This window comes from Lemur catta, chromosome 3 (genome assembly GCF_020740605.2).
Source record: "Lemur catta isolate mLemCat1 chromosome 3, mLemCat1.pri, whole genome shotgun sequence".
Taxonomy (NCBI): domain Eukaryota; kingdom Metazoa; phylum Chordata; class Mammalia; order Primates; family Lemuridae; genus Lemur; species Lemur catta.
The window spans coordinates 120,839,580-120,865,976 of NC_059130.1; the positions used below are offsets into that span (position 1 = coordinate 120,839,580).

At 48.5% G+C, this 26,397-nt stretch overlaps 1 protein-coding gene across 4 annotated transcripts; it reads left to right on the plus strand.

The window, feature by feature from the left end:
- The first annotated feature begins 9,734 nt into the window (after positions 1-9,734).
- ENO1 (enolase 1) lies at positions 9,735-26,007 on the plus strand. 4 transcript variants are annotated; one of them, XM_045546217.1, is made up of 12 exons: positions 9,735-9,918; positions 12,690-12,783; positions 15,517-15,612; positions 17,040-17,098; positions 19,092-19,161; positions 19,668-19,801; positions 20,336-20,558; positions 21,839-22,036; positions 22,911-23,112; positions 23,662-23,770; positions 24,097-24,155; positions 25,563-26,007. In XM_045546217.1, the coding sequence occupies exons 1-12, from the start codon at positions 9,751-9,753 to the stop codon at positions 25,630-25,632; spliced, it is 1,482 nt and encodes a 493-aa protein (XP_045402173.1). In that variant the 5' UTR covers positions 9,735-9,750; the 3' UTR covers positions 25,633-26,007. The 4 variants fall into 4 exon arrangements, with proteins under 4 accessions (XP_045402173.1, XP_045402175.1, XP_045402174.1 ...); XM_045546219.1 differs by lacking the exon at positions 17,040-17,098 and adding an exon at positions 16,670-16,728 and having other exon boundaries at positions 9,832-9,918; XM_045546220.1 differs by lacking the exons at positions 9,735-9,918; positions 12,690-12,783; positions 15,517-15,612 and adding an exon at positions 16,637-16,728.
- Positions 26,008-26,397: the final 390 nt, after the last annotated feature.

Consider the following 26,397-nt stretch of genomic DNA (forward strand, 5'->3'; position numbering starts at 1 on the left):
CATCCTTGATCTTCTTTCCTGCAATATATGGAGATAACAGGGGGAGAGGAAAGACAACTGTTCTCTTTGATGGGTCCATCTGGTTTTACGCAGACAGAGGGAAAGGGAGTTCCAAGGGCCTGTTGCTCTCTAAGGGCCTTTAATTCAAAATACTCTTTTTACCAAGGAGTCACATTTTGGGGTGAAATTTCCTGAGCTCCTTCACTGGCACTGCCTAGGGAGGATCTCCACAAGAAAGGGCTGGGAGCTGGGACGACCCACAAGGGAGGGCCTCTCATTTCCTATTTCCAGGGTGTCTCCTGAGCACCTGGGAAGAAAAGGGAGAAAATGAATGGGCCGAGAGCTTTGCAGTTCACGTTAGAGCTCCTGAGCTCAAGCTGGAAAGCTAAGATGATCTCAGGTCAGAAAATACAGGGACTGTGATATTGTGAAATAGGTATTTGGTTTTCATCCCCAGTTCCCAGATCTTTGTAATCTTCAAAGTGATAAGTGTCTTTTTCTATGCTAATGAATGGACTAATGGACGGCAGGCCTTACATAGTTTAAGGGTGGGGGCTGGTCACCCGAAAAAATCAAGGCAGGAATAGAGGGGTGAGACTTACTTCAGACATTCCTTGGAATTCTAATAGTTTGTCCACAGGGTTCCTTCTCAGATTAAGAAACTATGCTTTACAGTAAATTGGATATGGTATATTAATCTTCTGATAAAGGAGAATGAATCAAATTCCTAGTACAAGAAGCACTGCCAAGGCCGGGCACGGTGGCTCAGGCCTGTAATCCCAGCACTCTGGGAGGCCGAGGCAGGAGGATTGCTTGAAGTCAGGAGTTCAAGACCACCCTGGGCAACGTAGTGATACTCCATCTCTACAAAAAATAAAAAAATAGCCGGGTGTGGTGTCCTGCACCTGTAATCCCAGCTACTCAGGAGGCTGAGTCAGGAGGATCACTCGAGCCCTCTTGCTCTGGGTGACAAAGCAACTCCTGTCTCAAAAAAAAAAAAAAAAAAGCCTACCTAGGATCCCTTTAGGGATTCCCTCCCCAAGCCCAGTTAGGAGGAGAGCAGACTCAAGAGGGAGACTTGAGAGATGAACTCAAGTTATTGAAGAATTATGATGCATTAAAAGACCTCATCTCAGAGAGAAGTTCTCAGGGAGGCCAAGAGCAGTGCAGTTTAAGAGAAAGATAGAACAAACCATTTGCAAAAGGACATGCTATTCCCGCCATTGGGAGAGGCCGGGGGTCCGGGAATTCTGGCATCTAAAGGCTGTAGTTGCTCCATGAGGGTTTGCATGTGCGTGTGTGTGTGTGCATATATATATAAATACACATTTAAGCTATTTAAAGTGATTTAAATTAATTGATTTCAATTCTTTTGAGATTTTTAGAATATCTTTAAGATCATTTGTAAAACCTCAGTATTAAAAAATAACAACAACAACAACAAAAATACACATTTAAGCTATTTAAAGTGATTTAAATTAATTGATTTCAATTCTTTTGAGATTTTTAGAATATCTTTAAGATCATTTGTAAAACCTCAGTATTAAAAAAATAACAACAACAACAACAACAAAAAAAAAAACAAGTCTGAGAATCAACATCCCAGGCTCCCACTTCTTATTCTATTAACAACAGAGGCGTTCAGCAAAGACAAAGATGCTTCTGTTGCCTTCCAATTAGTCTGCCTGGTTTGGATACAGTCCCAGGCCTCAGTACCCGGTGCTTGTGCACTGGCTCCTGGCAACAGCTGGGCCATCCCTGGCCCAGTGCCAGGGTCCGTCTCTTGGTCTCATACCCATGGTGTACTTGAGCTCACTCTGGACAGAAGCTCTTCCTCCTACGGCCAGGCTCACAGATCCCAGCCCTCTAGAGCAAGAACTTACATCTTGGCAGTGCTTGTTTTTTTTCTTTGAGGCAGGGTCACGTTCTGTCACCAGCCTGGAGTGCAGTGGTGACATCACAGCTCACTGCAACCTCCAACTCCTGGGTTCAAGCAATTCTCCTACCTCAGCCTCCCCAGTAGCTAGGACTATTGGTGCATGTCACCATGCCCAGCTAAATTTTTAAAAATTTTTTGTAGAGATGGGGGTCTCACTATGTCGCCCAGGCTGGTCTTGAACTCCTGGCCTCAAGCAATCCTTCTGCCTCAGCCTCCCAAAGTGCTGGGATTACAGGCATGAGCCACCACACCCAGCCAAAACTATCAACATTTTAAATAAGGGGACCCATAATATTGGAGCCCAATGCAAGAGGAAAAAGGTGTGCCTTCAAACAGTCAGTCATTCATTGCATAACAATGGAGATATGTTCTGAGAAATGTGTCATTAGGTGGTTTCGTCATCGTGTGAACATCATAGAGTGTAGTTACCTAGATGGTATACATATTTTTATTCATATATTTTTTCATACGGAAAAGCAAATGTCGCAGCACCATTACTCAATAGCAACCATTTCCCCTACTTAATCCACAATGCCAATATCAAGTGCCATATATCAGCTTTCTACATACGCTCCGCCATAATCTTACAGGACCACCATGGTGTATGCCGTCTGTCTACGCGGTCTGTCTACGTGGTCTGTCTACGCCGTCTGTCACTGACTGAAATGTCCTTATATGGCGCATGACTATACATAATGTATTTTTTTATAGTTGGCTTTCCCCACCACACTAAAGTGATTGAAAAAAATATTTAAAACTTGAAAAGGAGATCTATTAAAACTCAGACTATTGTAAATTTAAATACTTTTATTCACACCAAAAAAATAACTTCTTATAATTTTACTTTCCTAGCTTTAATGGAAGCAAAATCATCAATAGTCTTTTCAAAATCTTCTATAATATACTCCATATGATGCTGGCCAATCACACCCCACTGCTCACCGTGAATGAAGTCCCCTCCTGCGGCAGGGCCGGAGTGTGCACCCCCCGGGATGCTGCCTCTACAGACACACCGTTCCCATCACGGACACCTTTATTAGTTTGGAATTTTTGTATATCTGTATTTTCACTGTACCTATTTTGACTCTTAAAATGGGAAACAAAATGTCCTGAGGAACAGAGGTCCTTTTGCAACCCCTGGGCCAAGGCAGCTGCTCCCCCTTTGTCCCCACCTGTGCCTGCTGCCTCTCCCTTTATCCTGTGGCACTTACGTTTCTAGTCCTGATTCAGTGTGCATTGGTTTCATTGTGCACGACTTTCTACGAGGAACCTCAAGTTCTCTTTGGCAGTAGGTGGCATATAAACAAATCTGTGTTTTGCTCATGCCCAGTCCATCCACAAAAAAACATCAGCTTTGCTTGCAAATATATCTGGAATCCAATCACTCTCACCTGTCCACTGCTACCACCCCAGGGACCTTTGGGGTCACCATGGTCTCTCTCCTGTACAAGGCAAGAGTCTCCTCACTGGGCCTCCCTGTTTTGCCCCCCATCCCCCTCTCCTGCCCCATGGTTGACTGTCCTCGGTGGCCCCAATGAACCAGGCCTCCTGGTACCCAGGCCCTTGGGTAGGCCCTCCCACTGACTCTGGGCTTGACCATGTGACCTGCTTTGGCCAGTGGGACATGGGCAAGCAGCGTCTCCATCAGCACGTGCACATTGTCCTCTTGGACCACTCAATTTTGGGCTACAGCTGCCATGTAAGAAGCTGGAATAGATAGACCACAGGTGGGCAAACTTCCTTTATAAAGAGTTGGGTAGTAAATAGTAAATATATTAAAGGCTTTGTGGGCCTCATGGTCTCTGTTGCAACTACTGAACTTTGCCACTGTAGCTTGAAAGCAGCTACAGACAATATGTAAACAAATGGGCATGGCTGTGTTCCAATAAAACTTTATTTATAAAAATAGATTTGACCATGGGCCATAGTTTGTCAACCCCTGGGCTAGACTCCTGAATGATGAGAAGCCACGTGGAGAGACCCCGCAGAACGGGAGGCTATACTATACTGGGTTGCATACTGCTCCTCTGCCCCCTCCAAAAAACTTCATGTCTATGCAGAACCTGTGAATGTGACTGTCTTAGTCTCTTGGGGCTACTAAAACAAAATACCTTAGACTAGGTCATTTATAAGTAACAGAAATGCATTTCTCACAGTTCTGGAGGTTGGAAAGTCCAAGATCAAGGCACCAGCAGATACAGTGTCTAGGGAGGGCTTGCTCTCTGCTCCATAGATGGCACCTTGTTGCTGTGTCCTCACATGGCAGAAGGGCAAGGCAGCTCCCCTCAACCTCTTTTATAAGGACATCAATCCCATTGGTGAGGGTGGGACTTAATCACCTCCTACAGGCCCCACCTCTTAATACTATCACATTGGTGATTAAGTTTCAACATATGAATTTTGGGGGGACACATTTAGACCACAGCAGTGACCTTATTTGGAAATAAGCCATGGCTGTTATTTTAAGCCACTAAGTCTTGGGGTGGCTTGTTACGCAGCAGTAGGTAACTGAAACATGCTTCCTAGTCTTTCCTCAAGAGCATCACTGGTCCCTCTCAATTCCTCAGACATACCAGCTTCCTTCCGACTGGAATCAGTGACTCACTTCCTCAGGTTCTGCTCAGATGTCACCTCTGACATGGGCCATGTGTGTATTCACGTGTATTTTGAAAGCCTGTCTGCCTTCGTCCTCCTACCCCACTAGAATGTATGTTCCCTAAGGGTAAGGCTTTGTTTTTTCCTTGCTACATCTTTAAATCATTTTTCCCAATGTGGATTTTTAAAAAACTCTAATCCTGTGTCAGATTTATTATTATGGATTTCTGAAGGGGCTGTGGCATGGGGCACTCACAAGCCCCTCAAAGGGGCAGTTTGTCGCCTGGCACCTTGGCTGGCCTGTGCAGTGCAAATTCTGAGTCAGCCGTTCACTTGTGCTGCTGCCTGATGACCTGAGGACCCAGCTCTGAAGATCTGTGACTTTTTAGCAGCATGTCATCCCTACCTCCACCCAGGATGCTGCCTCTGAGTTTGAGATCGGTCCCTTAGGAGACTCACTTGGCCAGTGATAAATCTACCCAATTGCTCTTCCAGTCAATCTGCATTTCGTTTCTAGCCCCAAGAGCATCCTGTGAGGCTCTGACAAAGGCTGGGCCGAAATCCATTCTCACCTCAGCTCAGCATTTCTCCAGTGTGGGGCTGGGGACGTTTTGTAATTGGAACTGAAATTGTGATACAATGTAACTGGCCTGACTTTGCAGGCTGCTTTTTCCTTCCAGCTATTAATACAAACTTGTTCCAGAGAGAATACAGTGTCTAGCACACATGAAAGTTTCCTGGGTCATGTTTCTCAAATCCTGACACGACTACAGCTAAATTATAGGTGGGGTTAGAGTCCTGTGTAGGCAAACAAATTAAGGGAAGGCTCCCTGGACTAAGTTTCATGTTGTGGCATTTCACCCAAATCCAAGGACTAACCTCATCTTGGAGGAGCAGGATGCTGAGTGCCTGGGGCAAAGGCTGCGTGACCAGGCTGCCTGGGTTGGTCCCCAGCATCTCCCCTGCTACCAGCTGCTGCCCCTCTGTGCCTTGAAAAGTGGAGATGATCACATGGAACACACTCACGGCTTGTCGACAGGATTAAATGAGTTACACGTGTAAGCAACATGGTGCCTGGCAGGTAGTAAGGCCACATTATCAATAAGTAAGGCAATATTATCAACCTGTGAAAGGTGGGGGAGAATTTTCGCATTATCTTGCTGTCCACGTGAAGCCTTGGTGGAATCCTACTCTCAGTGAATTACAGGGGCCACGCCCTTGTGAAGGACTTGGCTCCTGATTTTCCACCTGGAACTCACATAATTATCATCAGACCTCTCTCCCTTCTGGCTGTGAATTTGAAGCCATCCACCCCAGGGGCCTGCATGCCTGCCTCTAGTAATGCTGCCTGCATGGATGACAAGCAGGAGCCCTCAGGGGGCCACAAGATCACAGTTTCTTGGCCCCCAGGGCTGCAGCTGCTCTCCAGTGACAACCTTAAGAACTCAGAAAAGCAGAGTGGGAACAGAAGTGAGAAGACAATTGGTCTGATAACCTACTGCAGCTATTTAGAGAGTTTAGTGCCCACCAGGCCTCCCTTCTGGCTTCAAACAGTGATTCCGGTACTGATGGTAAGAGCCCCTGGAGCTGTCGCTGCCCAGCCCACTTCCTGAGGTTGGCTTTATCACACCCATCCCACAGATAAAGGAGCTGGGCCCTGAGAGAAGCCCAGCAGAGATCTCTGATGCTCTCCTCCCATGCCTGGCTTTCCTGAAGGTAATCTCTTGCTGTCCAGAGCCCCATTCAGTCTTCATTAACTCCTCTGGGGGAACTCAGCCCAGGGGTGCTGCTCCTTGCTTCCCCAGCCCGGGCTTCCTCCTTTAATTCTCCTCCTCCTGGATCCCCTCATTTGGACATCCCTGACAAACACCTCCCTAACATGGCTTTGTTTAAAAATTCTACTGTGCTCTCCCTCACATCTCCCCAAATGTAAGTCTTGCCCAATCCCCACTTCCTACAGGTGACTTTGTGAAGAGTTGCATTTGATTCCCGCCCCCCCCCCCCAACTGGGTCAGAACTCATATGCACTGCAGGTAAAGTGCACAGAGGTATAAATACTTGGGAAAACAAAGCTGAAGATGCATATAGGCCATGACCTTGCAATTCCACATCTCGCTGTATGTCCTAGATATACGCTCTAGAGCAGCGGTCTCCAACCTTTTTGGCAACAGGGACTGTTTTCATGGAAGACAACTTTTCCATGGACTGGGAAGGGGTGGAGATGGTTTTGGGATGATTCAAATGCATTACATTTATTGTGCACTTTATTTCTATTATTACGTTGTAATATATAATGAAGTAATACAACTCACCATGGTTGGAGACTCCTGCTCTAGAGAAACTCTTGCTCCCATGCTCAGGAGACATTTATAACTAAGTTCACAGAAGCATTGTTGGTATTAGTAAGGGGGGAGGGGAAGAAAACAAGAAATGACCCAAATGTATGTCATCAGAATGTGTGGAATACCACACAGTACTGAAAATGAACCATCTACAGCTACAGAAATGGATCTCACAAACATCAAACTGAGCTAAAAATTGTAGCAAAAGGCTACCAACAGTCTGATGCCATCTATATAAAGTTCAAAAACTCATATAAAAGCCAGTAAAAAAAAAAAAAAAACAACCCAAGGGAGTAATAAACAAAAAATTCAGAATAGTGGTTATTTCTTGGGCCAGAGAAGAACAAACACACAGGGGACCTTAATGGTATTGTTAATGTTCCATTTCTTAAGCTGGATGTGGGAACACAGAAATTTATATACACTTTATGTACTCTCTGTGCATGTGAAATACTTAGTGGTGAACAAACATCAAAACCTCAGGATCTGTTATGAGGAGGGACTGTCCAGCCTAGATCCCCCGAGGGCCTTCTAGGGAGCTAAGATACCAGAGGAGTGAAGAAGGCCCTCAGGGGATCGAGGTGGATGGTATCTTACCTCCCTAGGGCCCCTCATCTTACTCTGAAGTTTCCTATCTGCCTGGAGACCTTCTTTCATAAAGAATGTGACTTTCTCAAGCCACCCAGGGGTATTCATATACATATCACAGGTAGAACCAGGAATCCAGGTGGGCCATAGGTTGATGCAGAGTCACTTTCATACAATCCTGGTCGCCTGCAAGTGCCAGCTGCAGTGCTTCATGGTGTGGTATTCTGATAGCCTTGGACAGTCATTTCCCTTCCCTGCCCACCACAAAGTAAGTGCCTTTGATATTGCAGTGCAATAAAATTGCTCAATAAGCTTACTGTAAGTGCGAAATAACTAAATGCCTATAAAAGGTAAACAAATGCCCTGGTACTGACTGCAAGCTAATGTGAACCCCACAGCCTGCTAACCTCAGGAGCTATGGAGATAGGGAGGGCATTTGGCAGCCTGTTGATTTTGGAAAAGATTTGAGCGCATCTCTACTAATCATTAACATTTGAGCTACAATGTGAAGTTGGGGTGCTGGCTCAGAATGCAGTGCTGCGGCCTCCAACAATCTTGCAACAGCAGCAGTCTGGGATCATGTTCTGCCTTTGATTTCCTGCTAGATTTACTGGTTCGGGCCAGAAAGCAGTTATATGAGCTACATCGCTCTATCTTTAGCTCTCTAACAATTTTAATGTAAAATAAAAGCGATTGCTTAGAGCCCTCCCAGAACCACACCTTAGAATTGCTCTGAAAATAAAGCCTCTAAGTGCCTGATTTCTTAGAGTTCTTACAAGGCCTAAGACATGTTGGCTGTTGATATAGCTGCTGAGTCATGGGGCTGGGGATATTGGTCTTAAGTAGCCAAAAAGTCAGCTTATTGCTGGTAAAATCACAAATTCCGCTTGCAAAATTCATGTAATTCTTTAATGAAACATTTCACAATTCCCTTGTTGCTTTTTTGCTAAAATTTAATCTTAAAGTTCTTACTTCTTAATCAATGGAAAGCAACTATCATGGTCTTAATAGGCCTTCACTTTTATCCAATGCCATGGAATGAATCCTAAGTCAGTAGATACCAGGATAAAAACTCTAGAGGTTAAAGAAGAAAAGCAGTTCTCGCAGCTGACCAGAAGAAATAACAATTAAATTCCAGTAGTATTTCAATCTCTCTTTGCAGGACAGTGAGGAAAATATGGAGATAAAATTGTTTTAGCTCTCACACTCACAGACCAGGGAAATGCTGAAAAAATACAAAAATAACTATCACAGAAAGTGAAGTGATCATCTCAGCCCTCCCTTGGAGTGGAGAGGGCTGAGATGATTTTTTAATGGCTGTGAGTTCTTTCTTGATCAGAAAGATAAAGTCACTCCACCAGCTCCTTCCTGGTTTTCATTCGCCAGACCACAGTGGAATATTACCGGTCTTTAACTTTGAGAAATCCCCCGGGTCTATGTGAAATTCCTGTCCCAAATCATTACATGGATGGGTCACAAGTATCCAGGTAGGTTTGAGCTAGTTCCCCAGATGGGAAACGGGGTGGGGAGAGATATGAAGTCTCCTTTCAAGATTCAACAGGGACAGGAGCTAGAGGATGAATTAACACTGGGGGAGCCTGCGGGGAGATGCCTGGTACGCAGGAAGCGCTCAAAAAGCATTATGTAAAATTAAAGGAAAGTGAACCTTCTCTTTGACTACCTGGGTCTGATACTCGCGTCCGGCCGCTGCAGCAAGGACAAAGGGACAGGGTCACCTTGGCGGGTGGCGCGCAGGAGCCCGGGCGCAGCGCGCACGCGCGGGGGGCGCACGTGGCCCCCGGCAGCCCCCCCTCCCCCCCAAGTACGGCCTGAGCTCGCGACGTCCCGACGCCGACGGGGTCTCGCGGCGGGGCAGGGGACTGAAGGGACGGGCAGGGGGGCGGGCCGCTAAGGTCGTCACCAAGGTCGTGGGCTGGACGAGCGGCGCCGGAGCGACGCTAAGTGCGTGCGGGACTCGCAGTACGTGACAGAGCCCCGAGCCCTCATGCCCGCCGCTCCGTCCCCATCCCTCGCCCGGCGCTCCGGCTCCACAGACCCCAGCTCGTCCCAGGGGTCCCAGTGCCGGTCTGGGGCTCGCATGCACCCCAACATCACCACTGGGGAGTTGGAGCCCCACAGGCCCTCCACCCTGGGTCCCCGGCTAGTCGCCCCGCTTTCCCGGCAGCGGTGGCTGCCACAGTCCCGCCCCTTTCCTGGAGATGAAGGCCGGAGTGACGGCGCCCCGGGCCAATGGCGAGGCGACACTGAGGGGGCGTGGCTCGGAGGATGGGGGGGAGTGGGCGGGGTCTCGCCGAGCTGGGCAGGAAGTCGGGGCGGGCAGCGCTGGGAGGAGCTGCGGGGACTTGGGGCGACAGACCTCGCCGGCCTAACGCACACCTTCGTGTCTGCAGCAACCCTCTGCTTCTGTCTTGGGCAAAGAGAGCCGGGGGCCAGGTGAGGACGCCGGGGAAGGGCTACCGAGTGAGCGTCGGGTAGCCGGCGCGGGGGGTTTCTGGGCTTGTGGGGCCCTTTCCCATTAGGGAGACTGCGACCCCGCGGGCTCGGCTTGGAGGGGTCGCCGGCCACGTGCGAGCCGCCCTCCCCGGGCGGGGCCGGCGCCTCCTGAACGCCCTGGGGTTCCGGGCGCGGCGGGCGCCCGATTTCTTTGCAGGGGGGAAGGTGCAGATCAACATGTGATTACGGAGTTAATATACGGAGTACAGGATAACTGTACTCGCAAGGTCAGGAGCAGCGCACGCGGGCCGTTAGCACAGCGGGATCCGGGAGTGGAAGGTGTTTTTCCATCAATAACCAAGTAGAAAAATTTTGGAGAGACGCATATTGAACCCCCGGTGGTCATTAGAGCCAGGCCCTTCCTAAAATGGAGGAAGGGGTCGGGAGAGGAGAGACGCCCGAGATGCTACAGTCCCCTCCCCCACCGCGGCCCCGCGTGCACTCTCGGCTCGCGGCCTGCAGTTGAGTGTCTGGGTGTCCCCCCTCTTGCTGCTCCGGAATAAGCAGTGACTAATGTGATTTCGAGAAGGTGCTTATTCTTGAACAAACCGCTGCAGAGCCGTTGGATAACCGGGCGACCTCGCCCAAGTTAGGCAATAGCTGCTCCCAGCTCCCCGGCTGGCCACCAACAGTCGGGCCCTAATCTGCCTTAGGACGTATTTTAAGAAACTTCCTGTTGGTAGTTTCCTCTGCGATGTGTTCTTTCCCCTGGGCGGTGTGGTCCATTGGTTCACTTGGCTTTCGAGCCCACCTAGGCCCTGACTGCTCGGTCCACTTAATCTGCCCCTGGGGCGGGGTTCAATCGCAGCAGCTAAAAGCAGTGAAGGCTGGCAATCATAGCAACCCTCCGCCCAGTCTGCTCCCGGAGCGTTTATGACATTGGAGAGTAGTTTTTCAGTCCACTTTAAAGATAAGCTATGTTTTATTTTTCGCATCATGAATGAAACCAAAAATGCGGAGGTATTGTAATAAAATTATGTTTAAAAGTGCATCTGGCCCGGGCGCGGTGGCTCACGCCTGTAATCCTAGCACTCTGGGAGGCCGAGGCCGGCGGATTGAGCTCAGGAGTTCGGATTGAGCTCAGGAGTTCGAGACCAGTCTGAGCAAGAGCGGGACCGTCTCTACTAAAAATAGAAAGAAATTATATGGACCGCTAAAATACCTATAGAAAAAATTAGCTGGGTATGGTGGCACATGCCTGTAGTCCCAGCTACTTGGGAGGCTGAGGCAGAAGGATCGCTTGAGCCCAGGAGTTTGAGGTTGTTGTGAGCTGGGCTGACCCCACGGCACTCACTTTAGCCGGGGCAACAAAGCGAGACTCTGTCTCAAAAAAAAAAAAAAAAGTGCATCTGAAATCCACATGGTAAATCACAGTCGTGGCCCGGCAATGGGGGAGAGGGAAAATTGACTGGAAATGGCCTGAGAGAACTTTTTGGGGTGATGGGAATCTTATGCAAGTATATAATTTGCCAAAATTCAAGATTAACAAAGATTTTAAAAAGTAATTTAAACAAGTTTGCTCTTTGGAACATAAATAAAAACTAGATACCTTTTTCTTGGCTAAGGAATAAAACTCCATTGTTACATAGACAGCATAACCGCAGAAGTGATTTCAGTATCTAATTTTGAAACTTAAAAAGACGGTTTGCTGCTTCATAACATTCTAGAGAAGATGTTGGAGGCAAGCCCAGCTAGATAATGGCTTCTGAACACTAATTCAATTCCTCTCATCCACTTCAGTTCTATAAATTGTTCAGTTAGTTTCCCCAAGGAAAAAGAGCAAGAGAGGGACTTTCTTTGAGGACTTGCCATTTGCTCTTTGTTGCTGCAATTTTTTAAGATGTTTTCAAAGGAAGCTTCTTCCCTCGAAGTTTCCTTGTGTTCAAAGATAGAATCTTTATTTACAAATTACAACATTTCATAAATAGGTTTTTTAGGTGAAGTAAAATGCCCTTGGAAAGAAATACTAATTAGATGTCTTTATTGATATGTCCTATCTTGCTAACAACCCAAATATTGTGAAATTTGAAAGGTCCAGAAAGTGGCAGCAAAGATCACAACACACATACCAAGGAGCTAATTATTCCTGACTCCAAACTCAAAATTTCTAACTGATTATTTAGTATCAACCAATTGAACATGCTACTGTCACCTCAAATTTAATTTGATGAATTATATCCCAAACTTTTAATTCACTATTGTACTATAAGCCAGATTTTTCTCCTGGTTCCCCCCACCCCCTTCTTTTTGGCATCGTTCTGGATGGTTTTTCTTGTGACCTTCAGGTCCATTTGTTCTCCACCCTTTCCATTCCTGTGCCAGCCCTCATTGTTAACTAGTGACAACAACCAGTTTCAGACTTCTCCCTCCTGAGCCATTCTGCATGCATCAACACATTAATCTTTCTATTATAGTTGCATTTGATTTCTCCCTGGCACACACATTTTTAGCCTTTTTTGCTTATAGGACAAGAAATCAGCTGCTGGGATTTAAGGCCTTCCAGAGCTGGGCCCAACCTTCGTTTTTAGGAGAAGTCCCACTGCTTTCCGGCAGCCTTTTTTCCTCCACTCTAACCAACTTTCCTACATCCAATAGTTAGTCCAGTGCAGATTCTTTGCCAGGCCAGGAACCCTCAGAAGTGATCCCTTGAATGAATGAGCAAATGCTGCATGGTGGTTTATGGAAAATATGAACTGTGTGTTTCCCCACAGAGATTCACCATGTCTATTCTCAAGATCCATGCCAGAGAGATCTTTGACTCTCGTGGGAATCCCACTGTTGAGGTCGATCTCTTCACCGCAAAAGGTATGTGCCACCTTGGTTTCCATAGTTCTTTCTACCACACTTCATTTAAAAATTTTTATGATGAAGCCTTAGGCAAGAAAGTATCTGTTATTTTAACAGCTTTTTTCTTTCTTGTCTGCACATGCAAATAGGTTGTGATTCCTGACTAAGGGGCTTGGGGGTTTGTAGGTCATGGAGTCCTTGTCTTGCTGCTTCTTGGTATTTAAAACAGACCCCAAGTTGACTTCTAGGTCAATGAGGTAAGGAAGTAAGGCGAGATCTTGTCCCTAAAAGGACCCATCACTAGTTGTTGGCTAACAGCTTGCCGTGACCAAATAAGCAGATATGGTGTGATAGGATGGTCATTCTCTCTTGATAAGGAAAGATTAGGGGAGTGCCTGCAAGTATAAATATAGCACTCATCTGTCTATCCAGAAATCACTCTTAAACCAAGGATAAGGGACAGTTTTTACTTTTGGCCATTGAACCAGTCCATAGCTCTTATTAATTCTTACTAACCAAATGGGGCTGTAAGTCCCCATAGGAGGAGTTTTCTCATGTAAAAACACAATAGAATGGGGACTCTTAAAAACTCCTTGCCTTTTTTTGTTGTTGTTGTTGTTACTTAGAAGAAAATCCAGTGTCTCAGTAGCCCTGTGTTACCTCCAGCAGTGACTCCGCTATTTTATAAATGGCCGTAGTGGGTGAGGTTGGAGAAGGAGATTCAGGCAGGAGAATCACTCAGCCATGCTGAGCACATGGCACTGCCAGTCAGAACTGAGTCACTGTGAGTCACAGGCCTAGCGGTGGATGGAACCCCACCCTTGCTCTTACCCCTCCCCTCGCCCTCAGCAAAAGAAGGGTCCTCAAGGCTCAACTTCATTGAGCAGAGACTTCGCTGTGTTCTGCCTTGGGTTATTTGCTGTGTGGGGAGCACTCCCGGTGGGGTTTCTTCTGAACATGTGCTTTACGGTGAAAACCAAGGGCTCTCACGGGCTGCGAGAATGTTGCTTCATCACACGAGATCGGCTTGCTTAGTCAACAGGTGGAAATTTCCACTCAGAACTTAATGAACTTGAAACAACTATAAAAGATCCCAGATGCTAGAAGATTGATTGGAGAGGGGCATTTTCTTTGAAACACTTTAAAATGATTAAAACTAAAATATTTTGAAACTGAAATAAATGGAACTTACTTTCTTGTGTGTCTTAATCCTTTTCAATGAACATGAAATGGTGGGTTTGTTAAGAGCTTTTCATATCTCTCTCTCATTTATTGACTTTTGGAGCAGTTGTAGTTCACAGCAAAATTGAGCAGAGGGTACAGAGTTCCACGTACCCGCTGCCGCCACATAGGCACAGCCTCCCCCACTATCCACATCCTGCACCAGAGTGATGGACCTACAGGGTGTCATTGTCACCCAGAGTCCATAGACTTTGAGCCTCTTGTTTTCGTCTCTTCACCTAATCCAGTGCAGGATGGCTATGTGGGAAGCAAGGGTGTTTCAAGAAGAACGGGTGTCCTGATAACACGTGCATTGCAAATGCAGCGTGGGGCACTGACCCATCATTTGATGCAAATACTTGGTTGGTCTTTTTCTCTTGGTTCATTTGCCTCCACACCCGCACCAGGTCTTCACACTCCTCAGATGCGGAAATTCCTTCCACCTTTGAGAGGCTGCCTACACTTCTGCTCCCCTAAACCTCTCTGCCCCCTGTAGCCAGATATCTGTAGCACATTTTTTGACACTGTCCTTGTGCCTTCTCCAAGATTTGCCATTTTTATGCTTCACAGAATAGGTTTAGCCAGATGGCTAGTTTCTGTATCTGCGAGATTGCCTGATTTGTTGCTTGTGTTTTTAACTCCACAGCTTCTATTGTCTTTATTTTTTTGCTACTCCATCCTGTTTTCCCGTTTCCTATTGGCAGAAAAACCCCCAAAATAGTATTTATTACTGTCCATACTGAAACAGATGAGCTACAGAGATTTCCTGTTGAGCTGATAGATATTCCATTTTTACTTCACAACTTCAACATAGTTTCCAGAACATCCGGAATCCCCTACGGGCTCGAATTATATTCCCGCTGGACAGTGCTGTGGAGGGTGGTCCCTAGACCAGCTGCCAGGCACCAGCTGCAGGCTCGTTCGGCTCACACTCTTGGATCTCCTCTATCAGAATCTGCTTTTTTTTTTTTTTTGAGACAGAGTCTCACACTCTTGCCCTGGCTAGAGTGCAGTGGCGTCATCGTAGCTCAAACTCCTGGGCTCAAGCAATCCTGCCTCAGCCTCCCGAGTAACTGGCACTGCAGGCACACACCACCTCACCTGGCTAATTTTTCTGTTTTTTGAGGAGATGGGATCTCACTCTTGCTCAGGCTGGTCTTGAACTCCCTGAACTCAAGTGATCATCCTGCCTCAGCCTCCCAGAGTGCTAGGATTAAAGGCGTGAGCCACTGTGCCCAGCCAGAATCTGCATTTTAACAAGATTCCCAGGTAGTATGTGTGCACATTAAAGTATGAGAAGCTCCGCTGTAGACCATTTTATACTAGAGAAATCCATCAGCTTTGCAATAGAGTTTGCATTGCAAAATCATAAAAACGTGAAGGGCACGAAGAACGGAGGAGACAGTTTGAATCATCTAGTTGGTAGGAGGAAGAAACAGTGTTCTCTGGTGACAGATGCCATCTGTGAGTGGGAGGGAACCTAGACTTGTGCAGTAATTGAATTCCTGTTGCTTTTTTCTCTTCATCCAGGTCTCTTCAGAGCTGCTGTGCCAAGTGGTGCCTCAACTGGTATCTATGAGGCCCTAGAGCTCCGCGACAATGACAAGACTCGCTATTTGGGGAAGGGTAAGACCTGGAGCCCAGAGCCACAGCCTCCCCACCTCTAGCCCGCTCCTGGCCTTTCCCAGATGCCTCCTACTCTGGGTGGGGCTTGCGTTTGCGGGTGATGAGCCTGACTTAACTCACTGCATAAACAGGAGCAGTGCTGGGAAAGCTGGCGTGTCCATTCCAGGGTTCCTAAGCCTGGAAACTCGGGGTGAAGAGTTTCAGTGCTCATTTCTACTGCAGTTTGTCTCCAGTCTGTGAAATACTCCTTCATGGTCAGGGCAGGGAACCCAAGGGGCGGAGGACCTGTTAACTAACACTAAGGCAAAGCGTTCCCTTCTCTCAGGAAGGCTCTGTGGGCCTTCCAGGCCACCTGCCCTCCTCAAGGACAAGAAAGTATCTAAGGAAAGTCTAGCTAATGGCCGACCATTAATGATGACCTACAGATGAGTCATTGTGGTTTGGGACCATTTTTCCTGTTGCCTTATTCACAGAAGCTCTGTGGCTAAGCCAGCCTCTGGTCGGCTATATTAAAATTGACTTGTTAGTGTGCACCTCTCGCCTTTCTATAGGTAGAACCTTTGTGACCAAATTGCAGAAAAGCATGTAGCATTCTAATTGGCTTTGGCAAAAAAATTCACAATACCACCGTGGTGTGTGGTCCTCCGAAGGGCCACAGTACGGAACAGATGTGTGTGTGGTATTAACACTGAGGGGGGAGCAGTTGGGGCAGAGTCTAAAAAGGCTGCAGAGGAGGGTGATAGGGAAATAGGGTGGAGAAACGCGGAGGTTAGGGTTGCAGGGACGGTGCCGGAGGGAGGCTGTGCGTGCAGTCCCCGTGAGTGCTGCAGAGAGGGCTGTCCTCACGTAAGCATGTCCCCACTGTTCAGTGGCCTGCGTGGGTACCTGTCTGGAAGTAAGCTCTCAGTAAGTCGGCATTTGTGGGCCAATGAACGCATGGTCCCTGAAATACTCTTCTCTACCTTCCTGTTTCCTTGCTTTCTCTCCCTTCCGGTCCTTCTTCACCTGTTCTCTTCTGAGTCTCATTTTTCCTTCTTCGTCCATCGCCACTGGGCAGGCATCTCCAGACCCGTTAAGTATATTAATGAGTTCCTGGCACCAGCTTTGTGCACTCAGGTAACTCACTGGGCAGCCTCTAGTTTCTGCAGCTGTATTTCCAGCGCATGGTCTTGCAACTAACCTCCGGCAGTTGGTTCTGAGCGGGTTGCTCTTCGTGTGGCTCTAACCCCTGGGCTGCTGTGTGAGAGCACTCAGACTGGGCCGGACAGTTCTGCAATTCTGGGGGTGGGGGTGGGGGTTTAAAGAGGCCCCACAGACCGTTTCTTGGCGGGCTCTGGGTCAACAGCATTAGTAGTTCTCTCTAGCAGTGCTGCTCAAGCCTGTTGCTAAAAGTAATGTCAGTAATTTGATGTGATTGTTCCTTCTAGGTGTCTCAAAGGCTGTTGAGCACATCAATAAAACTATTGCGCCTGCCCTGATTAGCAAGGTAGGACCTGCCTCCTGAAAACTCATGGGTATTAATGCCACCAGAGCGTCTCCCAGGCCCAGGGGCATTCCTGTTTACGGAAGAGCTTATTCTGAGAGCTGCTGAAACCAGTTGGATTCCCTGTCGTGCATGAGAACAGCCCACGAATGACATAACTAACATAGCCCAGCCCACGAATGACATAACTAACATAGCCCGCTGCCCGTGTGTCCACTTCTGATAGCATGTGGAATTGGATCAAAGGAGTGAGGACTGTCTTAGAGCCATGTTGTTGTTTTTTTTTTATTTTCCTACAACTATCTTGACCTTTGAGAAATTGAGACCCAGAGTTTAAGAGCGGCTCTCAGGGGTGTTGGAGGTAGTGTCCATGGTGACTAATTTCTCATGAACTTTGGAATTATTTACTATATTTCTACTGACTTTGCTTTTAACAGTGGGATTCCTGTTAGATAAAATCTTACCTGAAACCTCAATGCAGAACAGGTAGAAGTAGAGCTGCTGTAGGTAAAACAGAGCTGAGGACCTAGGAACCTGAGCAGCTCAGTGGGGTTTTGTCTCATTTTCCTCCCGGTGGCCCCCACCCTTCCCTACACGATTCCAGTGGAGCTCCCCAGATGCGAACAGTTGGAAAACGCCCGCCTAGAGGAGCTTGCTAAGCACAGCCCCAGCCCAGCCCCAGCCTCCTTGTCTAGTCCCTCCCCTCCTTGAATTTCCCCTGTATCTGATGGAAAATGAGATGCTTTTTTGACTCTGTCCCCAGCTTGCTTTTGAGGGATAGAGGATGAGGTCTCATTATGTTTCCCAGGCTGGCCTCAAACTCCTGGACTCAAGAGAGCCTCCCACCTCAGCCTCCTAAGTAGCTGAGATGCAGGCCCGCACGCCACCATGCCCGGCCCAGCCCCGACGTGCTGCTTGTGGCCTGACCTCTGGGGCCCTCTGTAATCGCTCCCCATTGGACTGGTCCCCAGTGGAAGTTTCTCACTGCCGCTCTGCCTGCACACGCCCTGCATGCCAGTCTCCTGGGAACCCCCACACACTCTTTGTTCTTTGTCCCTTACGTGGCATGACTGACTCGATGAGCAGGGCATCCCTTGACGGTTGTTTTCCCCTGGGGGAAGCATACCTCGCTGTTGTGCGGAGTGGCCTCTGAAGCTGTCTGCTTGGGTGACTGCTTGCTTTTTACAGGGATGCCTTGTCAAAAACCACAGAAGACTCCAATCTGTTAACACGGCATGATGGGGTTACAGATAATTTTCTTGGCGTGTTTTAGTTTTTATATAAAGAACATTACATATATATAAAACCATGCATTGTTATGATTCATTTATGAAGTTTAAAAGTAATGCTGGTTTTTATTCAAAAATTATTTTAAGCGAGTTCTCAAGGCATCAGTTTTATTACTTTATAGTCCACCAAAAATACTCATTTTGCTCAATCATCAGATGTTTTGTTAAATGATTTTGGGCTCTGGAAATCCTGCCTCCCCTGAGGATGAAGGCTTACCGTCGTTCAGGTGCCGAGAGTGGGCGGCAGAGCTGCCATTTGAAAGGAGTGTTGATGTTTGTTTATTGCCCACAAAAGTCACGGTCATTGGTAGTGACAGCCTGCATGGTTACGTGGCGTGTACCAGACGACTCTGTCTTATGTGTCATGTAACTTTGGACGCCCCGGCTGGACTGCACTGCTGTGACACGGGAGTATGTCTTTGAGCCTCCATGTCTGATTCCGTGCTGGAGATAGATGCCTGAGACCGTTAGAGCAAGTGAAAGGCAGTTTTGTGCCTCCCCGCTGATTTTTCTTTTTTCCCCTTACACCTTTTTTCTTTTTTTCCTTCTTCCTTTTTTTTTAACGTATTAAACAAACATAGAGCACAGAATTGATTTTGATTGTGCACAGTTCCAAGTTTTATAGATTCGTGGTGGGAGTGTGAAGGTCATGCAGCTAGAGCAGTGCCTGCCCCTTCTGAGCGCTTTTCCTTCCCTCTGCCTTGTAGAAATTGAACGTCGTGGAACAGGAGAAGATTGACAAACTGATGATCGAGATGGATGGAACAGAAAATAAATGTGAGTGGCCCAAGGTAGAACCTTTGCTGGGGAAGATTGTGAAGTCTCTTGAAGACCTTTTAAAAAACTTCCAGGAAGAGATCATACAATCCCTGATGATGCACTAAATGACAATATGTGGTCCCTTCCTGTTTCTGGGCTTCGCCTTAAGAAATCACATTTTTAAAAAAATATGGGGAACATAACCAGGTGATGGCAGCTTGTCTGTACGGCTACTCAAGAGGTTTGCCCTCTAGAATAAACCAGGCAGTGTGTGGAGTTGGCTAGAGTTCATCAACCAAAGAAGGGGCTCTGAATCGGGGGAGAAATGCGGGCGGGGCCACGCGGAGTGCTGTTTGCATTTCTAGCTTGAACATTGAACATGAGTTACGATGGGGGTGAGGAGACAGTTCAGAATGCAACTCAAGGTGCGCCGTGGTGCGGTGCACCTATGGGCAGCAGGCCTGCAGAAGAAAGGTTAATAAGTAAGAAACACCTTCATTTTGCTCTGTTTATTTCTATTCTAGCTAAGTTTGGTGCAAATGCCATTCTTGGGGTATCCCTCGCTGTCTGCAAAGCCGGTGCTGTTGAGAAGGGGGTGCCCCTGTACCGCCACATCGCTGACTTGGCTGGCAACTCCGAAGTCATCCTGCCAGTCCCGGTGAGTGGCTTATTGGAACTTCCCGAGCGAGCAGTCATGGGTGTCAGCTTTCTCTGTTCCTTGATCTCCTGCACATGAGACTCCCAGCACAGCTCCCCTGCCCCTTGCTAAGCATGACCTTGAGCAGGTGACTCAACTTCCCTGAACTCCAGGTTCTTCATTTGTGACAAGGATGGCAGTCATACTTATCCTTGTTAGGGTGTGTTTCTCCTCACGATAAATATTGCAGTTAGCGAAAGAGAGCCAGGTGTGGTGGCGGGTGCCTGTGGTTCCAGCTACTTGAGAAACCAAGGTGGGAGGATTGCTTGAGCCCAGGAGTCTGAGGCTATCCTGGGCAACATAGCAAGACACCGTCTCAGAAAAGAGAGAGAGAGCCCTGGTGAGCCTTTCACAGCTGCCCCTGGCCCCACTGATGCTCCCTGAGGACCAAGTCTTGAGCCCCTCTGCAAGCCAGATGACTGGACGCGAGGGGCTTGCTGCTCCGTGGGGCCGTCTGGGCCTGGTACCATGTTTCTCTGCCCTGCCCCTCCCCAGGCTTTCAACGTCATCAATGGCGGTTCTCACGCTGGGAACAAGCTGGCCATGCAGGAGTTCATGATCCTCCCCGTCGGCGCGGCAAACTTCGGGGAAGCCATGCGCATCGGAGCAGAGGTTTACCACAACCTGAAGAACGTCATCAAGGAGAAATACGGGAAAGATGCCACCAATGTCGGGGACGAAGGCGGGTTTGCTCCCAACATCCTGGAGAATAAAGAAGGTAAAGGCACCAGAGGGGCTCCTGGGCTGTGTCGTGCCATCTCCCTCCCTCGGGAGGATCTTGCACGCAGCCACCTTGGGAATAGTCATCTTTCTACCTTTTGTTCAGAAAAGTGGGCACGTCATTTTAAAGGAGAATAGAAGGAATTTCCTTCGTTTGATTTCTGAATGCCCTGCTCATTGTCGAAGCTAGGCTGGCTGGGGTATGGAGAGACAGTTTATTCCTCACGATTCCTGCTGACCTTGCGGTGGCAAAGGCTTGACATCCTTTGTGTACAGGGATGTCCTGGTCGTTTAGTTCCGCAATATGGTTGATAACTATTTTAGTAAATTCTACTAGGGTAATCATTAAACAGGCTATGTTTTGTTTTGGTTTTGCTTTGAATCCTTAGCATAGTTAAGTGTGAAGATTCTAGAGAGTACAAAAAGTCTTGGGACAGGATGGGTGTGGTGGCTCACGCCTGTAGTCCTAGGTTTCTGGGAGGCCGAGGTGGGAGGATTGCTGCAGCTCAGGGGTTCGACACCAGCCTGAGCACAGTGAGACTGCGTCTTTAAAAAATTAAAAAAAAACAAGTCTTGGGACAAGAATTATTCACTGCTGAGTTCTTTTTTTTAGAAGGATAAACAGTACTTAAACATATTTCTATTGCTTTCAAGAGCACCTAGTAAAAGAAAGAAAATACTCTGTTCGTTGATTCAGCCATATGAGATTGCTGATACTTAGCCATTTGTGTTTTATAAAAAATGTCCCTTTCCCATGGTTTTGCCTAATAGCTTGAGGATCTTTGGTGTCGCAGGAGCCAAGTGTCTGTCTGCTCTGTGGGCCGGGCAGCATGGCTGGGCAAGGCAAACCCCAAGTCTGAGCTCTTGGCACAGCCTGGGAGAGGCTCTTGCTGTCCGGCGCTCCCCTCCCACTGGGCTCCCCCTGGATCCCAGCCTCAGCTCTATTTAAAGCCCGCTCCTCGGGACAGCTGATCTCAGCTGGTCACTGTAACTGTATCTTGGCCAGCACAGCTGTTCCTGGGCAGTAAATTTGGGAGCATTTGTCAGTGGGAAAGACTTTTCCTGGGAGCTGCGCTGAATTTCCCGATTGGTGATGCACCAACAGCTCCGACCAATGGTTTCTTGCCCCAAAGGAGAAAAAAGTAACTCATGTCATCAAAACCGATGGTTGGGCCCAAACACCGCCTGCTCTGTCTGTTCCAGTCCCTGTTGGGCAGCTGTTGGAGGGAAATTTTATCTCTACCTATTTTCCAAACTGTCGCCACCGTCTCTTTCCAGCCCTGGAGCTGCTGAAGAACGCGATCGGGAAAGCGGGCTACACCGATAAGGTGGTCATCGGCATGGACGTGGCCGCCTCCGAGTTCTTCCGGTCTGGGAAGTATGACCTGGACTTCAAGTCTCCCGACGACCCCAGCAGGTACATCACACCTGACCAGCTGGCCGACCTGTACAAGTCCTTCGTCAGGGACTACCCAGGTGAGTGCTCCTCCTTCCGCAGCTGCAGCAGCTGACTGGCTGCTGATGGCTGCCAGGCCGAGTGGGGGTGTCTGCTACTCACCTCCCCTCGGGGCCTGAGCCGGGGGTGCACACGGTGTACCTGCGTAGGGCTCGCAGAGGAGTCTCAGGAGATGGTTCTTTAGGTGCCAGCAATGACACTGTGTTATAAGCCATTCACGATGCAGTTAGTTACTTCCGTCCCCATGGCAGTAGCTTCATGGAGCAGATGCCACCTGTGCTCCTGTACGCAGACCAGGAAACCAGCCTTGAATCCCGGTGGCTGCTTGTTACTGAGATGTGTGATGCTCCCTATGAGCTGGCTCGGTTCTAGGCTCTGGGCATCCTTTAATGCACACAGGTTAGGGACTGTCACTGCCGTTTTGCCGGAGAGGAGGCTGAGGCACAGAGTGGTTTGCCGAGGGCCTGCAGCAAATGATGGAGCAAGAATTCTGACCAGGAGGCCTGGCTCCCGAGTCTGCATTTTAGCGCCACACTAAATGACTTGGTCAAGGCTGGCCACGGCTGTCACTCAGGTCTTCACGCTTCTGAGGCTGCTCCGTTCTTATTCTTAGTGGCACTAAGCTCAGGCCACCTTAGGCAGGTTACTATCCTCTTTTTTAAAAAAGTCTGTGGGCCCAGGATCGTGGGCCCCGGTGCCCTGCTGCAGGAGTGGGTTGGTGGGGCAGAGTGTTTGCAGGCAGAGTGTTTCCAGGCCGAGTTGGGGAGCTGCTCCTGGTCCCGCAGGTGAGAGTGGCATGAGGGCGGGTGAGAGGCCAAGCGAGGCTCCGGGCGGGCGTTGTGGTTTGGCAGACCAGGAGCGTCACCCTGAGGAGGCTTGTCTCTCCTCCCTTAGTGGTGTCTATTGAAGATCCCTTTGACCAGGACGACTGGGCAGCTTGGCAGAAGTTCACGGCCAGCGCAGGAATCCAGGTGGTGGGGGACGATCTCACAGTGACCAACCCGAAGCGGATTGCCAAGGCCGTGAGTGAGAAATCGTGCAACTGCCTCCTGCTCAAAGTGAACCAGATCGGCTCCGTCACCGAGTCCCTTCAGGCGTAAGTGTCCTCGCAGGAGAGCAGCTTTCACACAGCTGGAGATTGTGAATCAGAACTGGGGCCCTTTGTTCCCGTGCTGGGGAGTCCGGCTGACTAGAGCTGCACACGCCCTGGAGTTGTGACCGATTTCATGTTTGAACTCCAGGTGCCTTTGAAAGTAAGCAAGCGCACCAGGGACTAGGGCGTTGAGCAGTGGTGGCCGGAATCCTGACTCCTTCGTGGCCCTAGACATGTGGCTTAATGTCACACGGAGAAGGCTATGCAGTGAATGAATGCAGTGAGGGGCTGTCAGACAAGGCTAGTCTCTGTCCTCAAGGGAGGCCGGACCCAGTGTTTGAGCCATGCCTAGAGGGCTGCAGAGATCTTGGGATGGAGTTCAGAGGAGGGTGAGGCTTATGTTCTTGCTCTCCACGAAGCCCCTAGGTGTTGAGAGCTCTAGCTCCTGTTGGCCCCTCCATCTGTCTCCTGCCAGCACTGAGGAATAATGCCATCGGGTTTATGGTACCGGGACGTGGGGTCATGCCAACTGGGTTGTTTCATGGCTTCCAGGTGCAAGCTGGCCCAGTCCAATGGGTGGGGCGTCATGGTGTCTCATCGTTCTGGGGAGACTGAAGACACCTTCATTGCTGACCTGGTGGTGGGGCTCTGCACCGGGCAGGTAAAGAGCTGCTTAGAATGAAAGATTCTCTTTTATTTTTCTACTGACTTCAACTTCCTGGGAGGACCCAAACCAGTAGTGGGGGGTGCTTGATAAAGCTGTTAGAATTGGGGGCTGTGTGTCCTCTGTGTACCGACCATGGTTCGTGAGCCTGAACAGGATGGGGTCTTGTGTGCCCTCCCTGTGTGTTTTTACCCCCGCCTTCCTAGGGCCAGAGATCCTCGTGTAGAAAGTCTCTCTGGCATGGTGCCCTCCCCTTGCCCAAAATGCCCATGAAGACTCAGTGGCCACTACAAGCAAATGTGACCTTTCTTTTCTCCTTCTAGATCAAGACTGGTGCACCTTGCCGATCTGAGCGCTTGGCCAAGTACAACCAGCTCCTCAGGTAAAGGGGGTTCCTGACAACCATGGGCCTGTGGTTCACCCACTCACGGGTGTGCACTGCATGTGGGCACTGCCCTCCACAGGAGCGCCTGGCTCCGGGGCATGTACAGAGGGGTGCTCGGTGCTGGGGCCTGAGCAGGGTCAGGGTGGAGCAGAGTTAGGCACAGACCCTAACCTACGGCACCTGGCAGCCAGCAGCACCAGCCAGAAGCAGGAACCTGTTGTGCACAATGCTGCCATCTTCCGGTGGGAGAGAGAATGGGCTCCCCTTTGACAGTTCAACCACAGTGTTTTTAGAGCTGTAAGAGCCCCTTAGTGATTTTCAGTTTTCAGCTCATTTACCCTGGTTTTGTGGATGTGGAGCCAGGACATAGAGAGATGAAGAAAATTGGCAAATGGCTGGGTTTCCACTATTTCGTGCCATTGGGTGTTCTGGTTTCCCCCCCTTTCCCGTTCTCACTGTCCTCAGGAAGCCCCTGGGCGCAGGGAGCCTTACCCCCTCTTTTTTTTTTTTTTTTTTCCTTTTTTTATTTCAGAATATTACGGGGGTACAAACGTTACATACGTTGTTTTTGTACTGTGTGAGTCAAAGTTAAAAGTGTGCCCATCACCCAGAAAGTGTGCGTTACACCGGTTAGGTGTGAATTCACCCATCCCCTCCTCCTCCCTCACACCTGATTGGTTTCCGATGAATGTTATTTCCATATGTGCACGTAGGTGTTGATTGATTATGCCCCCCTCTTTAGTTACTTTTTTCTAGACTTACAGGGAAAAGGAACACCCATTTCATAAGTTCTCCTATGTTATCCGTTTTTTTAAACTTTATCCTTGAAATTTTCAGACATACATACAAAAACAGTAAGAACTTTTCAGATAAAGATTTTTGACATAACCCCCCTTACATTTGGTTGCCCAAGATTAGTTGCGATTCCACGATAGCAATACCAAGTCTGTTCACTCATCTCCGATTGTCTTAGAGTCTTTTTAACATCAAGATCCAAGTAGCACACCCATTTTGTCTTTTAATAAGGTCCCTCTTTTTACCCATGCCATTATTTGTTCTTTTGTTTTCCTGAAAAAGCATTACAATTTTTATATTCTAAGAAATAGCAATCGTGGTCTTTATTCTACATTGCCCATCGGAAACACGGAGGGAGAGTCAGTGGACAACACGTTGTGGGCTGAACTGGGGGAGGCGGTGAGGAGAGCTGAATGCTTTTCTATTCCTGGCATCTCAGAGAAGCACAAGTTTAGAGAGTTCAAGAAGTAGAAAAGGAGGTTCTGCGTTTTCAACTCCCCAGGAGGAGTGAGCTGTGTCTTGGGTCACATCCAGGGTAGGAAAACTCACGGCATTGAGATTTGACTTTTCTTTTTCCCTCCCCCTCCCTTTATCTTTGTGCTTCCCAAGAATCGAAGAGGAACTGGGCAGCAAGGCCAAGTTTGCTGGCAGGAGCTTCAGAAACCCCCTGGCCAAGTAAGCTGTGGGCAGGTGCACCCCCAAACCATCATCACTTGTCAGCTAATTAGACCCCGCCCCTGGTATCAGCTTGGGCAGCTCAAGGCCCCCCGACCAGCACTTGCAGGGGCCTCTGGTAGTTACCTCCCCTCGCCCACTGCTGTGGTGTTCTCGCTGCTTCCTTAGAGCTTCTGCAGAAGCCAAGCTTGACCACCTGGAACCCTGTTAGAAACCCTAGCTCTGTAATAATGTAATTGGCCCAAATCATTGTTTTTCACCTCACTTTCCACCAAGCGTCTGGAGTCAATGTATACCAGCAGTGTAATCTCCAAGGTGGCCACAGGCAAGATCCCTAGTGGTTTTGTGCAAAATAAAAAGCCTCCGCAACCCATGAGAATACTGTGTGTGTGTGTGTGTGTCTGTAGAATAATCTCAGTCTGTCTTTAGTGTTCATGGGCATGGCAGTAGTGGGTAGGCCTTTGAGAACTAGAGGTTTTATGTTCTGACAGAAAGGGAGGAGAATCTGTTGAGGTCATTTGCGTAAGTCCTTAGGAAGGGCAGTTGAGACAAAAAATGAGAGAGGAGCTGTGTCGTGTCCCTCCAGGGGTGTGGGGTCAGCAGTGAGTCTAAGCTGGGAGGCAGACCGAGACTTCAAGATGGGACATCTATTTGGGAGTAAATGCAGGTTCGGTGCAGAGCTCTTTACAAATTATCTTAAGGATGGCGGCTACTAGGTCACATAACCATCTAATTGTCTAAACCAGAGGGACTCCAAAAAGATGACCAT